We start from the raw sequence: 17,823 nt of genomic DNA on the forward strand, positions 1-17,823 counted from the left end.
ACATAGCAATCAAAAAAAATCAATGACACTCCCACTTGCTACTCAAAAACTTTAGTGTAGGTGTACGGAGTAGAATGAATCCATTTTACCTCGGGTGACATGACCGTACGGTATGAAAATTTTCTAGGAGGGGTGCATTTATTTGAACTCACCGAGGAATTCATTTCTCTAAATCATTCGGGCAAATGATGATCATCCTTGTAAAGGGCTCAACTCTACTATACGAGGCAATAACCTGAACTTTGGAGTGTTTCGCATACAAGGCTCTTGCATCCCCCACTAACCTAACTTAAGGAGGTCCAGTCTGAACCTCACTACTGGGACATGGAAAATATGGCATGTGGTAAATGAACGGAGGCCATCATTACCGTATCGTACATACATACATACAGACAGACAGACTTTTACGGTACATAGATACAAACCAGCATTTCGGAAAGGCCGGTGGGACCGCTTCCCCTCTCTGGAGGTTTGCGACAGCTGCAGGTAAGCATAAGGGGGATTTTTGCCAAGTTCCAATCCCTCGAGAAATGTTCACATTTCGAGTAATGGAAATTCTCAGACGATGACCAAACTTATCTAATAGAATGAATTTGAGTATATCGGATGATACTCCTATGACTAGTCAAACCAGGGTTTTTAGGGGATAGTTCACTACTAGTGAATCGCGATGATACGAAGTAGCGCTAAAAAGCGACCATGTGCAACCTACCCCTCCTGACCCCTCCCACCTCTCCAGCTCTCCCCAGCTCCGAATGTTGAGCTTCCCATGCAACCCGGCCCAGAGCTCAAAGCTCGAGCTTTCACAAGTTTTCTGGTGCTCCGTCGGACTATCACGGATCAGGTTTAACTCGGTGGCGACATTCCAGCTTAGCCAGAGTAGCGGCGCCGCCACTCCAGTTCCTTATTCCCGTCCGAGTGGGGCCGGTGTTGAAACAGAAAAGAAAAAAAAGAGAACGCGACAACAAAATAGAAATTAAAAATGACGGATTAAAAATAAACAGGTGGAAAATTTTTGCAAAAAGTATTTTATTTTTATCTTTGGCTTCCATTGATGCTTCGAGAACGTGGCGATCGAAGAAGTTTTGCCTTAGAAGGATGAGGCGTATAGGATATTCCATGGGTTCGAACAGCACAAGGGACCTCGGAGAGAGAGCAAATCCACCTTCAAAGTCCTGCTCAATCAATGTTCCCCATAACCCTCAACGGCTAGTGTCCTCCTGAGCGCACACTATTCTCCCACGCGGAAGGGAGGGGTTGGTGCCCAATTTATTTAAGCGAAGAAGACGCCGTTTATTCCCGTCCGTGAGTTTGGATCTTCAGTAAACTTGGAAGTTGACCCCTACCTGAGGGTATTTCCTCTTTAGTGCACTAAGACATGCGGTGACCTTTAAAATTGTAGCCTGATTTTTTATTTGCATACTACTACGCATTGCCCGGAAGGGAACAACTACAGACGGTACAGATGTCCCGAAGGATGCACTAGCTGTACGGAGAACCAATTGAGGTATTCTATTCGGACGACTTCCTCGGGAGGCTGGAGGACGTCCATACTAGTCTATAGGTACGTCGTACCTAGCTTAACTATTGCCCTAAGGGACAAGGATTGTGATTGTTCTGGAAAATGTAAAGTTTCATACTATACCCACATGGCTGACCGATTGAAAATTTTCTCATCGAATGAGAGGTTGACATTCGTACAAGTACCTCTCGGGTGGATCCAACGTCCATAATTAGCAGGCAACCATTCCGTCTAGTTTTGGACCTCGAGCATAGAATATCCAGACATCTTTGCTAGATACTCTAGAATTTAGGTGTTATACCGAGAAAGAAATCGAGAAAAAGAACTTTTTAGGAACATCATCCTTTTAAGTTTCCTTGCATTCTGTCCAATGCAAAAAGAACATCTTGCAGAATGATTCCTTGATTATTCTTAGTGCTGGTAAAAGTAATGTCTCATCATGCAACCTGCACGGCAGCCAAAGTCTGGGTGAGGACACCTGCATGGGGCGTCAAGCTGCCTGCGTCTCTTTTTTCTCTTTTTCTTTTTTTATTCGTTTTTGGGTTTCTTGCAATGGGTCATGGGGGGTCACTGCAGTTAATTTCCCTTTCGAGCACATTGCATGCAATAAAAGCATTATGATTGGCGGATACCGGGGCATGAATGATACATGGTAACCAATGGAAAGAGAAGTAAAACGCGGCCTGAGTGAAAATTCCCCCACTGAAATTGTGGTTTTTTTCTTTTGCTCGGCACTTGTTAGCCGGTTCCTAGATGGACCACCGATACAAAGGCACTGGGAATCTGATCTGAATAGATCGCGGACTCGCGAACATTAGTACTCATCCTGCAAAATATTTCAAGTACAGTGTACAGTATGCAGAGTCTTAGATGTGCTGTATCTATAGATAGTACAACGGTCCGTCACCGAAATCCGACTAACAAAACTAGATCGAGACCCCACAGGAGCTACTCTGTACTATATCATTACATACTCTGGAGTACTCCTGCTATCCTTCTCCATAGTTAGTTCTGTGTGAGCAATTTTAAGAATGCCTACTCCACATATAGTAAGTCTTTCCCTATAACATTGAACCTGGAACCCCACCATACATCAACACGGACCAATTCACACCGAGAAATAATGAGTCCGATAAGGTCTTTACTTGACCGGATGTTCGCCGACTGCCTCCCTGGTTTTCCGGTTTTAGCGGTTGCCAGTATTTTGCCGGCCTGTGTATTCAGGATTCCAATCTTTGCCATTTAGGCATCAATAATTAGCATGAATCGTGAAAGCCCGGGAACGAGTGTAGTGGTAGATTTCGCCGTCGTACTTCTTCCGAACAACTTCTTGTATTTCTCAGTAGCAGCTTCCCCGCAAAGTTAATCTACCTACGAATGACTTCCCCCATTTCTGGGCACTGCGCAAATGACCTCATCTTATTCTGCCCGTCGCTGAAAATTGCACCGAACAAAGTCACCTGAATGTGCGACCTAAGTCACGTACCTGGAAACTCGACGTGGATCAAGGCCAACTCCGGTCGATGTGAAGTCAGGTTGCGTTGTAATGTATAACGACGCTAGGGGTCACTCGTGAATTACTCCAAGTATGGCTCAAAGTCCATGATCTACGTGGTCATCTCGGCATGGATTTCATCCTGTCGCCTGGTGGCCTTAAAGGTAGTTTCACTTAAAGCTCAACGTTATTGCGTAAATACATCCTTAGTCTCTGAACTTCCACAATAGCCTTCGGTGGATACCCGGATATTCTTCACTCATTGGCAGAGACAACGACAAGCTACACTTGAGCTTGTAGCAAATGGACTTTCGTTCCTGATACTGTATCTGGGAGACTGTTTTTCACCGTAAACTACGAGATCGGGGATCCATTCCAGATCTCCACACTCTACGTCACCTTGGGAGTCAGTGCTGTTCAGCCAGGAGCACAAGGCTGTGCACTATCTACCCTCTAGGAGGGAAATAGAATACCCAGGTGAGAGTCAGAAGCTCCACTCTTTACACCGACTGTATAAAACGAACCTCGAAGAGTTGGCAGTCTCCCACATCAGGATACATACTTTTGCCATAAACGAACTTCCGGTGAGATACCTTTGCGGAAGACCATGTCTATAACCAGCCGACCACAGAGGTCTAAGATCAAATGTTGAGCCTACAACTAACTCCGAGATACCCGTGCTATCAATACTCTCTCTTATAACTAAGACTCCTCGGCACATAGCTCGGCAGTTTCAGAGCCTATAATCTGCACCCCCATTGCCAAGCCGATGCCCCACGGGGGTCGATTAGGCGGGTCTCGTTACCATCCGAAGGTCCTTACCCCAGAGCCGATGTCGTTGTCAAGTTCCGATATGTTTATTCGACATGAGGTGCGGTGTGTGCGATGGATGGTAGAAAAGGGGAAGCCTCGCGTCTTTGCAATCTCTTGGCTCAACATTCCCTCGAGTGCTTGAGTTCTTGAAATACACCCTAGTTACTGCTTGAATCATTAAAACTTCAGACACACCCTCTACCCAATGTCCCCACAACGGAAGAACTTCCATGTCGCCGTCGTCGGCGGTGGCATTGCCGGCCTAACCCTCGCCATCGCCCTCTACCACCGAAATATCCCAGTCACCATCTACGAGCAGGCCGAAGCCTTCGGTGAAGTCGGCGCAGGCGTCTCGTTTGGCCCAAATGCTGTTGAGGCAATGAAAGCTTGTCATTCGGGGATCTATGAAGCATTCGAAAAGGTCTTCACGCAGAATCTGTGGCCTTCGAAACAGAAAGTGTGGTTCGATTATCTTGACGGATATAACAAGGGTACCTCGACAACAGCGAAAAACGCCAGTCGTCAGGACATTGCATTCACTATCTCAAACAGCCTAGGCCAAACTGGTGTTCACCGCGCGCACTTTCTTGACGAATTGATTAAACTGATTCCTGGTGATATCGCGCGATTTCACAAACGACTTGAAAACATTGTCGAGCGAGAGACTGACGGGAAGCTCCTTTTGAAGTTTGCTGATGGAACGCAAGATGAGGCCGATCTGGTTATTGGTTGTGACGGTATCAAGTCTCAGGTGCGACAGGTGATTGTGGGAGCGGAACATCCCTCTGCTAAGCCGTCTTATACCCACAAATACGCGTATCGCGGGCTGGTCCCAATGGAAAAAGCGATTGAGGCGGTTGGAGAGGAATTAGCTTCCAACTCATGTATGCATGTAAGACATCCTGATTTAGTATGCATTCTTCATGCGGGCTGTGATGCTGATGACGTGACAGATGGGCCCCGGTGGTCATATGCTGACCTTCCCTGTAAACCAAGGGAAAACCCTCAACATTGTTGCGTTCCATACGTCTCCGGATGAGTGGGCCGACTACCCTAGATTAACGCGACAAGGTACACGAGACGAGGCGCTCCGTGACTTTGCCGGATACGGGCCGAATGTTATTAATCTGCTGAAGTTGACAGATGCAGAGCTCAGCGTGGTAGGTTTTTACTATACCCTGAAGACTGTGGATCATATACTAAGACCATCTAGTGGGCTATCTTTGACCTTGGAGAAAACCCAGTTCCTACGTTTTACAAAGGTCGAGTCGCAATATCTGGCGATGCTGCACACGCTACATCACCCCACCACGGTGCCGGAGCAGGCTTCTGCGTCGAAGACACTGCCGTTCTTGCTACGTTGCTAGCGGATGAGCGGGTCCAAACGCACAAAGACTTAGAAGCTGTCCTTGCTGCGTATGATATCAGCCGCCGGGAACGATCCCAATGGCTTGTTCAAAGCAGCAGGTTTATCGGTGATAGCTACGAATGGCGAGCTGAAGGGGTGGGAAGTGATTTCAAGAAGATCGAGGAAGCGATCAATTACCGGAATGGTGTTATTACCAATGTGGATATTCCCCAGATGTGCGCAGATGCCACGAAGTGTTTAGAAAGGAGGCTGTCTAGCGTGACCAAGGCGTCTATATAGACTTTGGATACATATATACTAATTCTGCATTTCCGGTGTCCTGTGGAGCGATTGTTTGGTAATGTGTCTATCATTCCGCATATGACTTTTTTGTGACGGGCTATCCCATCATATATATAGCCATAGCTAGATATTTTCAAGAAGTATTTAAAAGTTCAAGTGATGCCAAAGCTTCAAGTATAGTTAAAAACTTCGGGTCTAGCATATATTTCTCTCTCAGACTTGGCTGGTAGCGATTGCTTTGGGCTTAGAAATCCTTCTCGTTGACGATGATCCGAAACAACTGTTGTCATTGCCCTCGTTCCAGAAAAGTAAAAACAGCCTACACAAAACGTACCATTAGCCCAGTAGCAACTAGCTGTCAGTAGCATAACTTACAGATGAACATATTGGTTTCACGTTAGTTTGTCATCGTTCAAACCGGATCATTCCTCTTTTGGTGTTACTGCAGCCGGTTCGAATCCAGTCGTTTCATCACATACACTCTCCGATGAACCTGTAGGAAATAGCCAACGCCATATAGAGGATAAAGGATTTAACAAAGACTCAATCGGACTATAAGGTAGGAGGGCTGTATCGTAGAAGAGCATGATTGATTGTTTTTAACAGTGAACTGAGAGAAACACCCCAAATACTGGAGAACTCTACAGAACAAGATAAACCCCAATGCAATGGCCATCGTGGTCATTCTGCCTCTTTAACTCGACATTTTTACTTATCATACTAGGGCATCCCTGCTAACTAAATGCGTAGAAGCAAACACTGCAAAGGATGTCTACATGTCCTAGATGGATCTAACTGGCTCCTCGCCATTGATCTTCCATCCGCAATTAATTTAGGCTGGCTCGTTGACCAATCAATCAAGGATGTTTCTAATGCAAACATTGCGGCTGAGGTTTGGCTTGTTTGGTTTGTTTGTCGATCGGATGTCCTGGGTCGTCACTTCCGATCGCCTTTGCCTCCCCGCACCGCTTTTCCGATTGATGGTTTGTCGGTTTTGGCACTTGATGTAGGACGATTTGAAGAATTGGAAGTGAGATTGACGTCAGCAATTCGTGGTCTTAGCTTTTCATTCCACTGAATGTGTCAGTAAGAATTTTGGAGTACTGACAGTAAGCTTAATTATACTTTGCAACCTCTTCACATTAGATGAATGCTGTGGTTGCTTATTTTGTTGAGCTCTGACGAATTAAATGCAAGTAGAATACTATTTGCAGTGAGCAAAGGTCGTAGTGTAGTTCATACATTTTGCTCGGATCTGTATATTAATTGAAGTAATATAGATCTGAACTACTACTACGCTCTTACGTACTGGAAAGGTATACTACTAGTGTGTAGTGGTGTTGTGACGGTTCTTTGTATACAAAATATATTTTGTTGGAGATCAGGTGTTCAATTGCGTGAGGGATAGCTGATTTTGACTGTCCATTGAGTCCATCTTTTCTAAATTTAGACGGAAAGACGCGCTGAAAGCCTTATTATGGTGATTAGATCAATTCATTTGCCCGATGTAGTTCTCTTTAAACCATGTTAGTATGCAGGAACATTGTCAGATTTGCCAGCAGCTAGGCAGGTCCACTGAATAATTGTGGGTTGAATTTGGGCTTTTTTCCCCCCCGAACTGCACCCTTCACTGAGAAGCCTCCTGCCGCTGGGCTCAAAACCCCGGACATTGGTGGCTATGAGGTCTCACGACGTTACAGAGACAAAGGCCAAGGATGGCACGCTCGTATTGGAAAATAGGCAAGAATCAGTCCGATAAGGTCCTCATCGATCTCGATAAGAACCCCGATCGATTTGGGAAAAGTTCCAGGCAGTCGAAGCTGCTGTGGGGCTGGTGCCTGAGACCTGGGGTTGTCACAACCAATCAACGTCCAGGTCCGTCGACCACAAGGCAGCAGCGGCCATTAGTGGCCTGTTAGCTAAGGCCACCAGGCCGTGGCAGGACCCTGGAAATTGAATAAGTATCGGCTCTGTTGACATCTCATTACCTTCACTCTGCCATTGTCACCTCTCAATCACGTCAACTTTCCTTCTCTCCCGAATCCTTTTCAGTATCTCTTTGATAATTCAGCTATCTTCCTATCAAATTAGATCGCATCCGTCTTTCTTACTCCCCTTGCAACAATCTCACACCATCAAGCTACGACCTCAATATAGCTTGATTACATCAATTGGTTCTATCACCTCGTATTTCACTCTCACGCCGCATTTTCCATAACTGGATCCAATTGAACTATGCCGCCAAAGAAGAATTTGTTTAAAGACGTTGTCGTCGTTGTTGCCGGTAGTTTTTCTGGCTATAAGCAAGGCAAGTTTCCTTGATTTGTAAAATATTGAGAACACTAGATCTAACCAATGCTATTTTGGGATTGCAGCGGATGTGAAAAAGCTCGTGGAAGGTCAGGGCGCAAAATTCTGCACTACCGTGACAGGTGACTGCACACATTTCGTGACTACCCAGAGAGAGGTGGATAACAACAATTCCAAATGTAAGTTTTTCTCAGACTTCCTTATTCTTGTTATATCTGTCGGTTCTGTACCTATTCCACGGATGTTTCCCCCATCATCTCTGGCACCTCGGCTTATTAGAATTACACAGATAAACAAGCTTGCAATGTCTACGATTGCAATATTGTCTCTATCGATTGGCTTCTGGAGTCTATAGACGCGAAAAAGCCAATTCCTGAAAAGCCTTACTTGCTCAACAGGAAGGATGCAAAGTCAGATGATAAGAAAGACGATGAGAAAAATGACAAGAAAGAGAAGAAGAAACGTACACTCGAAGAAGCGCTCGATGTCAGCGAGGAGAGTTCCAACAAAAAGGCCAAAGACGCCCAGAAATTGGGTTCCAAGACCTTGAATGTTCCTGTTGACGAGGGATGTTATCTCTCAGGTAACTACTTCGCTGCTGTATATATGTACCTTACTCCGACTAGGTGCTAACGGCTTTGGATAGGCTTCGCAGTGTACATTGACCCAGCAGGTCTGATCTGGGATGCTACTCTCAACCAGACTGTTTCTGCCAATAACGCTAACAAATTCTACCGCATTCAACTGTTGGTTGACAGATCCGGGACTAACTTTAAAACTTGGACCCGATGGGGCCGCGTGGGCGAGACTGGCCAACATGGTCTCTTGGGAAGTGGTGCTCTTTCTGAGGCACAGCTTCAGTTCCAGAAGAAATTCAAAGACAAATCAGGTCTATCATGGGACGACAGACTCGACCCTCCGAAGAAGGGCAAATATACTTTCATCGAACGCAACTATGAAGAAGACTCAGATGAAGAAGATGGTGACGATAAGGGAACGGCGAAAAAGAACGACGAAGAGAAGCCAGAAGTGAAAAGCGAGCTGCCTGAACAGGTCCAGGATCTTATGTCTTTCATTTTCAATCCGAGCCATTTCATGAATACAATGGCTTCCATGGATTACGACGCTAAGAAGTTGCCACTTGGGAAGCTGAGCAAGCGAACCCTAAGACAGGGTTTCCTGAAGCTGAAGGAACTCTCCGAGCTCATTGCGGACCCCAATCTTGCGGCCACTCAATATGGCACAACCTACAATGCAGCTGCGGAGGACCTCAGCAACCAATACTTTACTACGATCCCTCACGTGTTCGGCCGTAATCGACCTCCCGTGTTGAATTCTGACCAGCATATTAAGAAGGAGATTGAGCTTCTCGAGGCCTTGACAGACATGGAAGTTGCAAATGGTATCATGAAAGAGTCGAAGGACGCCGACACAATCCACCAGCTGGATCGCCAGTTCCAGAGCCTCAAGATGCAAGAGATGACTCCTTGTAAGTCCCCTGTCCTTCACTCGTCTGCCTTATTTAGACATTTTCCTTCGACATGATCAAATTATACTAACGCGTAATAGTGGACCACTCTTCTACCGAATTCATCGAGCTGGAGAATTACCTTAACCAGTCGCGCGCCTCTACTCATCATTTCCGTTACAACGTGAGTTTGGCCTCTTTCCTCGCGATGACACAGTACTGACTGGATGTAGGTCGTCAATATCTTCCGCATTGAGCGTGATGGTGAAAATGATCGATTCAATTCTTCCAAATACGGGAAGATCAAGAACAGCGACCGACGTCTGTTGTGGCATGGATCGCGTAGCACCAATTTTGGTGGTATCTTGAGCCAGGGTCTGCGCATTGCACCGCCGGAAGCCCCCGTGAGCGGATACATGTTTGGCAAAGGTGTCTACTTTGCGGACATGTCCAGCAAATCCGCCAACTACTGCTGCTCCTACAACAGCGGCGGTATGGCTTTGCTTCTGCTTTGCGATGTTGAACTCGGAGACCCCATGCTGGAGTTGGATCACAGCAACTACAACGCTGGAGAAGATGCCAAGAGGGACGGCAAGATTGCGACTCTCGGTAAGGGTAGGACTGTCCCGGCAGCTTGGAAGGATGCTGGGTCTGTCAATCCTCAGCTGCAAGGGGTGAAAATGCCAGATGTCTCTGCCTCATCCAAGAGTGCGAACGCCCAGTCACTGATGTACAACGAGTACATTGTGTACGATGTTGCTCAGATCCGCCAGAAATACCTATTCCAGGTGCACATGAGATAATTGCTGGGCGATTCTGCGTTGGTCTCCTTTATTTACTTTGATCGTGTTCTAAAGCGGGAGTCTGGGATATACTTTTTTATGTGCCTGTTAGTTCTAGTGAGCGAAAGCGGGGGCGTTCGGGTTAGAATCTTTTCTTTGCATATACTCGTGCTTTAGCTGTGACAACGACTGCTCTTATTTCCCACATATCAGTGGTGTGTACAATAGTCCGATCATTGACGAGATAATGCATTATTATTACAAATTGACTCAGAAAATTGAAACGCAATGTGCAATCTAAAGTTCTGACACTCCAATGTCGCCAACGTTCAAAACGGTCACGCAAGCCAATGCTAAGTTGATCAAATCTTGAGGGAGGATGATGCCATTCTGGCACTTGACCAACAATCTAAATGTTTTCTCATTGTATGGACAAAGGTACGTTAAAGAACAATAACTGGTGTATTAATTCTGAAGTTAATCATAGGCCACGATAGACTCCCCCGTGACTTATTAACAGCCAATTATTTACCAGCGACGAAAATGCAGCTCACTCATCCCCAGATACCTGCAACAAAACACCTTCCCATCTCATCCAGACATGCATAATCCTCTTGGCACAAGCTAGTATATCGCCCAACTGACCCATAACTGGCCAAGAAACAAGAAAGCTACAAAACCGACAGCAGATCTTTATCCATACGCAACAAGACCTGCATATGGCGTGCCAAACCACCCCAAGACATGGTTCCCCAAGCTATTACTCCACATATAACTATGTACTCCGCCGCCCAGAGTGACAAGAATGCCCAGAGCACGCTTTGACAGCTTGGTTCCTACACTATGGCCACCGACAAAGGAGTGACCACGAAGTTAGTAGACGATCACAACGGGCGCTACTACACCGAGCCAGCGACAGATTCCAAGGGTACATATCAGGTGGAGACACGACCGTATGAGGAGTCTACAAATTCTCATGCGAGTAATCCCTTCGCTGATCCGGAGGTCGCGGAGCGATATGCCTTGATCTATGAGAAAGCGCAGTATGAATGTCGACATGTTTTTGACCCGACGTTGACTTGGACTCCGGAGGAGGAGAGGGCGTTGGTGCGGAAGTTGGATTGGAGGGTTTGTTTGTGGGCTGTAGGTCTTTTTCTTGGTTTGCTGTTTCGCTGTGGCTGATGGTTGTGTAGTGTGTGATGTTCTTTGGGTTGCAGGTCGACCGAGGGAATTTGGTTCAGGCTGTGTCTGATAATTTGTTGGATGATCTTAATCTTTCTTCGAATGGTATGTTTTTTGGAATTCGGAGGAGAAATGCTGTCTAATCGAGTCAATGCAGACTATAACACAGGGAATACTATATTCTATATTTCGTTTCTCCTAGCTGAGCTTCCCTCGCAGTTGATATCCAAGAAGATCGGTCCCGATCGATGGATCCCTATGCAGATTTCGCTGTGGTCTATAGTAGCCACCTGCCAAGCTGGTCTGATGGGGAGGTCTTCGTTTTATGCGACGCGGGCACTCCTAGGAATCCTAGAGGTAAGTTCAACTGCCATAAAAAGAGCCTGAGCTCACACGACCACAGGGGGGATTCATCCCGGACATCGTCCTTTGGTTATCTTACTTCTATACTAGCAAAGAGCTTCCGACTCGACTAAGGTACTGCCCTTTTCCTGCTCGATGTTGAAGTGTCTAACATGAGACAGTATCTTCTGGACCGCCCTGTCCTTGACAACGATCGTCACATCATTCATGGCGTTCGGCATCCTCCACATGCGCGGCGTCCTCGGATGGGCCGGATGGAGGTCAGTACCGTCTCCTGCATCCACAACGGATTCTAACGTATATAGATGGCTTTTTCTGATTGAAGGCTTAATAACCCTCCTCATCGGACTGGCATCGTTCTTCCGAATGCCCGCCTCAGCAGTAGAGACGAAGAAATGGTTCCGTCCTAAGGGCTGGTTCACTGACCGCGAAGTGCGCATCGTCGTCAACCGCGTCCTCCGAGACGATCCCTCGAAAGGTAAACTTATAAGCAAATGTCAAAACACATAACTCACAATGGAGCAGGAGACATGCATAATCGCCAAGCAATCACACTCCCACGTCTTTGGAACGCCCTTTGCGACTACGATCTCTGGCCCATCTATTTGATAGGTCTTATAGCCTATACTCCGATGGTGCCGGTGAAATCGTACATCACCCTGACCCTAAAGGATCTCGGGTTTAACACCGTGCGTTTTCTTCTATCTTCTTCGAAGTTAAAACTAACACAAGGAACCAGTTCGTAACAAACCTCCTCACAATCCCCAACAACGTAGGCCACATCATTCTCCTGCTGGCCCTTACCCGACTCAGCGTCTGGCTCAACGAGCGCTCCCTAACCTCCATGCTCCAATGTGTTTGGACACTGCCATGTGTCATAGCTTTGCGCTTCTGGCCTGGGACCATGGAGAACGCATGGGGGACATTTTCCGTTGTCACAGTATTGCTTTCTTATCCGTACTGCCATGCGATAGTAGTGGGCTGGGCATCGAAGAATTCAAACAACGTCGGCACTAGGACTGTTTCAGCGGCACTATATAACAGTGAGTTTCTTTCCCTTGATCTTACTTCTACCAGACCATGTGGATATGATACTAATTGGAATACAGTGTGCGTCCAACTAGGCAACATCATCGGCAACAACGTCTACCGAGAAGACGACAAGCCGAAATACCGAAGGGGTAACGCTGTTCTTCTTGCGCTGAATATTCTGGGCGTTTTGCTGTTCATCGGGACGAAAGTGTATTATATATTGAGGAATCGACATCGGGAGAGGGTGTGGAATAGCATGACTGAGGAGGTGAGTTTCCTTCGACTTCCTTTTTGATTGCGGATGGGTTACTGATGATACTATAGCAACGACAGGATTATTTAAATAATACGACTGATACGGGGAGTAAGCGGTTGGATTTTCGGTTTGCGCACTGATGAGAACATACGTCGACTATATTCTTACTTTTATTCTGTGAGAGTGTAGTGTATGTCTGCAGTTTAGATCAAGGACACGGTATGCATTTCATCGATTCAAACTGCATATCATGGGACTTATCCTCCTTTACGAAGTACACCGAGAAAGACATAAACCTAGTCAGCTGAAGAGGATACTATATAACGACAAAAAGAATAACACATCCACATCCCTCGAAACCTCACACCTGCAACCCGGATAGCAGTCTAGTTCGTAGATACTAAATACCAAAGCACAATGTTCCTTAACACACTCTTGGCGAACCAGGCTCCCCTGCCGATCAACGAGGACCTTTGGGAATAGAATAGAGTGGGTTTATTAGAACCGGCGATCCTTGCTAGGGTCATGCGAGCTTAAGTCTCTTGAGACGACGTTCTATTTGTGTTCGATTTTGGGGAAGGGAATGAGGGTTTCTAGAAGGTGGTTGTGTAGTTTGTGTGGAGTTTTGGTTATAGGGTATTTTAGTAGTACTTTTGATTAGACTGCGCTTAGGGACCTATTTTGTTGGTTGGGAGGATATTGTCTGGTTGGTGGTGTCAGTGGTGTCTTGGTACCGAGCAGAGTATGCTACAGTTAGGAAGGCCGCAGAGGTGGGTAATTGAGCATAATCGAGCAACCCACATATGTACAGTAATACTGGGATGGTTTGGATAATTCATTCGCCCGTATACCCACCTCATGTACACCAACCGATAGAACTAATTAATATAATGAAAAAGACCCGCCCAGACCACAGCCAGGATTATTATACAGTGTACATACATCCCTACATTGACTCCCCGCAACCCTAACCCAAACCCAAACCCAAAGCCAAACCCAAAGCCAAAGCAAACCCAATCCAACCCAAGCCTTTCATCCAGAAAAGAAAAGAAAATGAAAACCAACACCAACCTCCTCCCCAACTAAAACCTCCAGGCAACCTCCTCACCCCAAACCAAAACAAACCAATAAAACTCCCTCCCGAAACCTCTCGATCTCAAAAAAGCAAAGATAGCCGTTCAGCCAAGCCCAGCAATCAAAGTATTGTGATCTACCACCTCACCATCGGCGAAACCCCTCGTATCACCAAGTTGATCCAAGTTGATCCCATGTCTTGGCCAGTGCAACCCAAGTCTTCTCCTCCGCCGTGGACCGTCGGCAAGCCCCTCAACTTGGCTCGTTCCTGTCCAACTCTTATCTCTGCCAAGGTCTTGGCCTTGACCCCTCACGATATGAGGCGTGCTTTTGTTGGCGGATGGCGTTGGAATTTGAAGCACATCGAGGGCGGCGGAGAGGTTGGGAAGAGGGGAAGTGGGAAATTGGGAAATGAGATATGGGAAAAAAGGGTAGTCGCGATTCGGGGGTGGTGCTAATTTAAGGTATTTAAAGTAGACTGGGGACCCCGGGGAATTGAATTCTTACCTTTTTCCTATACAGGTGCTTGACCTAGGCAATTATTCTGGGGTTTTTATTTTTATTTACCAGAGAGAACTATTACATCGTTATGAGGTCGCTTTTGTGGGCTTCGTTGCTTTCGGGCGTGTTGGCTGGGAGGGCGCTTGTTTCGCCGGTTCGTTTTTTCTTCTGTTCTTTTTTGATTGCTTTTCTTGGGTTTGGGTGTTAAGTGTTGACCGTTGACTGGGCTAATGTTATGTTAGGATGAGTTCCCCGAGGATATTCAGTTGGAAGATCTGCTGGAAGGATCCCAACAGCTTGAGGACTTCGCCTATGCCTACCCCGAGCGCAATCGCGTCTTTGGTGGTAAAGCCCACGACGACACGGTTAACTATCTCTACGAGGAGCTGAAGAAGACTGGCTACTATGATGTCTACAAGCAGCCTCAGGTGCACCTGTGGAGCAATGCCGACCAGACGCTCAAGGTGGGCGATGAGGAAATCGAGGCGAAGACCATGACCTACAGTCCCAGCGTCGAGGTCACCGCCGATGTAGCCGTCGTCAAGAACCTGGGATGCAGCGAGGCGGATTACCCATCCGATGTCGAGGGCAAGGTCGCCCTGATCAAGCGTGGAGAATGCCCGTTCGGCGACAAGTCGGTTCTCGCTGCCAAAGCCAAGGCCGCGGCTTCGATTGTCTATAACAATGTGGCCGGATCCATGGCGGGCACCCTTGGCGCGGCGCAGAGTGATAAGGGACCGTATTCGGCCATTGTCGGTATCAGCTTGGAGGATGGCCAGAAGCTGATCAAGCTTGCTGAGGCTGGATCGGTATCTGTGGATCTGTGGGTGGATAGTAAGCAGGAGAACCGTACGACGTATAACGTTGTCGCGCAGACGAAGGGCGGCGATCCGAACAACGTCGTCGCGCTGGGTGGCCACACGGACTCAGTCGAGGCGGGCCCTGGTATCAACGACGATGGCTCGGGCATTATTAGCAACTTGGTCATTGCCAAAGCGCTCACGCAGTACTCCGTCAAGAATGCCGTGCGCTTCCTCTTCTGGACAGCAGAGGAGTTCGGTCTGCTGGGCAGCAACTACTACGTCTCCCATCTGAATGCCACCGAGCTGAACAAGATCCGACTGTACCTGAACTTCGACATGATCGCCTCACCTAACTACGCCCTCATGATCTATGACGGTGATGGATCGGCGTTCAACCAGAGCGGACCGGCCGGTTCCGCCCAGATCGAGAAACTGTTCGAGGACTACTACGACTCCATCGACCTGCCTCATATCCCCACCCAGTTTGACGGACGTTCCGACTACGAGGCCTTTATCCTGAACGGCATTCCGTCCGGTGGACTCTTCACGGGCGCCGAGGGCATCATGTCCGAAGAGAACGCAAGCCGCTGGGGAGGTCAAGCCGGCGTGGCCTACGACGCCAACTACCACGCCGCGGGAGACAACATGACCAACCTCAACCATGAAGCCTTCCTGATCAACTCCAAAGCCACCGCCTTCGCCGTCGCCACCTACGCCAACGACCTCTCCTCGATCCCCAAACGGAATACCACATCCTCCTTGCACCGACGAGCCCGCACCATGCGACCATTCGGCAAGAGAGCTCCGAAGACACACGCTCACGTATCAGGATCCGGATGCTGGCATTCTCAAGTCGAGGCATAGCCCAGTTCACTTACATAGTCACTATTCAGTATAACTGTATAAGAAAGATACATAGTCAGAGAAATAAAAAAAAAAAAGAGTATATTCTTCCTCAACCATGAACAAATGATGTAAAAAACCCACACAGACAGTAGACTCCAGTAATCCACTCCCCATCACCACCTCATAAACCACAGCCACAACTCCTCAAACCAAAACCCATCTCAAGAAAGAATACAACCGGCTAGTCACTTCTCAGCCTTAGGCGGATATTCCTTCCCATCCCGCTCCACCTTGGGCGTACAAGTACAGCGCTCACTCTCGGGCACCGCATCCAAGACAGAGGGGATATGCGCTCCACAGCCCCACCAGGAGGTTTTGTCTATTCAGTTAGTTACAATCATTCAACATTCAATCAATCCAATAAGATAGAATAAGTAAAGTAAGAAGAGGAACATACGGCATGTCGAACAGGTGGCTTTCATGCACATTTTGAAGGAATGTATATGTAGATGTAGGTATAGGTATAGGTATAGATACGTATGTATTGTAGGAGAGGAATGTAACGTAGTGTATGGCAATTGTATAGAGTGTAGTATGTAGTATGTAGTATGTAGTTGTAGTTAGTAGATGGTAGTTTGGTGGCTGAAGAAAGAGTTTAAATAAGAAACGTCCCCGCCTTAGTCATAGATAAATTTAAATTCAATCGCCGATTTTGGTGGGGTTGATGTTTTGGGTCCCCGAGTGGGTTTTTCGGGGTCGGGGTTCTTTGAGTTTCTAGGGGTGGGAGTCTCGGGTTCTTTTCGATTTGATATGGACATGAGTTCTATGGACTTCACTATGAATATGGGTATAATGTATACAGTATGGATGTGGTATGTGGTTTGTTGGATCGATATAGGGCTATGTGTTATCTTACTGGGGTTTGGTTGCCGCTGTATATATAGTATACTGAGTCACTGACTGATACTGATATTGGCCGAGGTGGGGTTTTGAAGTAGATAAACGGCGTTTACGGGGTTATTCTTTCTCTTGATATCTATTCACAACATCAATCATATGACTTTTAATAATAAACCATATCGATAGGTTAAAATCAACTCTTACATAGCAAGGCCTGTAGGATCTAGGATTTCAGTAACCCTAGATAACGCTTGAAGATCCCTCTCCCGCGAATCTGCCTTATCCACATCAACCCAACCTTCTGTAACACCTCCCCCAAAATCAACAATCCAAAGATTACCATCTACAACAACCAATTAACTCTTCTTCTGTCTTTGGGGATGAGGTGATGAAGTCCATGGTGATGTTTCGCTTCGAATAGCTAGTTTCGGGAGATGGTGGTTATTTTTAAAGGTAAAAGGGCTGCAAGGATGGAAGATGTAACTTGCGGTTTAGTTCCTGGAGCACGGTTTTATTCGACAGATGATCTCCTCTCGGGATGGATTAACTAAGCGGTGTGTTGTGAACAATACCGTTCAGTCAGTGATCACGGACAATTTACCGATCAAGATCTGGTGATCAAGGTCTTTATGGTACATATTAGCTGGGGATAGGCGATGGATATATGTGTGGTCAGCTATAGATACTCAGAGACTTGGAGTAAATAATTGCTCTGAAAATAGCTACCACGTATTAAACTAGGGTCTATCCCTTGTTAAGAGAATCATAAGGGTAGTAGAAGGTAAAATGTTGTTTATAGTTTATTTTTAATATGAGATATAATTG

General features: G+C 46.7%; 5 protein-coding genes across 5 annotated transcripts; all 5 read left to right on the top strand.

Moving 5' to 3' along the window:
* Window positions 1-333: 333 nt before the first annotated feature.
* AO090003000348 (uncharacterized protein) lies at window positions 334-980 on the top strand (the record flags this gene model as incomplete). Its single annotated transcript, XM_023234851.1, has 3 exons — window positions 334-343; window positions 418-486; window positions 685-980. The coding sequence occupies 3 exons, from the start codon at window positions 334-336 to the stop codon at window positions 978-980; spliced, it is 375 nt and encodes a 124-aa protein (XP_023089928.1).
* Window positions 981-4,035: 3,055 nt separating this feature from the next.
* On the top strand, window positions 4,036-5,478 carry AO090003000349 (uncharacterized protein; the record flags this gene model as incomplete). Its single annotated transcript, XM_001819490.1, has 3 exons — window positions 4,036-4,722; window positions 4,784-4,990; window positions 5,044-5,478. The coding sequence occupies 3 exons, from the start codon at window positions 4,036-4,038 to the stop codon at window positions 5,476-5,478; spliced, it is 1,329 nt and encodes a 442-aa protein (XP_001819542.1).
* A 1,718-nt stretch (window positions 5,479-7,196) lies between these two features.
* Window positions 7,197-10,062, top strand: AO090003000350 (putative poly(ADP)-ribose polymerase PARP; the record flags this gene model as incomplete). The annotated part of the gene is made up of 6 exons (XM_023234852.1): window positions 7,197-7,356; window positions 7,857-7,970; window positions 8,081-8,374; window positions 8,438-9,280; window positions 9,361-9,443; window positions 9,493-10,062. The coding sequence occupies 6 exons, from the start codon at window positions 7,197-7,199 to the stop codon at window positions 10,060-10,062; spliced, it is 2,064 nt and encodes a 687-aa protein (XP_023089929.1).
* Window positions 10,063-10,884: 822 nt separating this feature from the next.
* On the top strand, window positions 10,885-13,014 carry AO090003000352 (uncharacterized protein; the record flags this gene model as incomplete). The annotated part of the gene is made up of 10 exons (XM_023234853.1): window positions 10,885-11,184; window positions 11,235-11,328; window positions 11,381-11,580; window positions 11,627-11,700; window positions 11,748-11,846; window positions 11,892-12,064; window positions 12,112-12,275; window positions 12,326-12,629; window positions 12,696-12,886; window positions 12,943-13,014. The coding sequence occupies 10 exons, from the start codon at window positions 10,885-10,887 to the stop codon at window positions 13,012-13,014; spliced, it is 1,671 nt and encodes a 556-aa protein (XP_023089930.1).
* A 1,523-nt stretch (window positions 13,015-14,537) lies between these two features.
* On the top strand, window positions 14,538-16,116 carry AO090003000354 (M28 family metallopeptidase; the record flags this gene model as incomplete). Its single annotated transcript, XM_001819493.3, has 2 exons — window positions 14,538-14,603; window positions 14,692-16,116. The coding sequence occupies 2 exons, from the start codon at window positions 14,538-14,540 to the stop codon at window positions 16,114-16,116; spliced, it is 1,491 nt and encodes a 496-aa protein (XP_001819545.1).
* Between the last annotated feature and the right edge of the window lie 1,707 nt (window positions 16,117-17,823).

Source organism: Aspergillus oryzae, chromosome 2 (assembly GCF_000184455.2).
Source record: "Aspergillus oryzae RIB40 DNA, chromosome 2".
In the NCBI taxonomy this organism is placed as follows: domain Eukaryota; kingdom Fungi; phylum Ascomycota; class Eurotiomycetes; order Eurotiales; family Aspergillaceae; genus Aspergillus; species Aspergillus oryzae.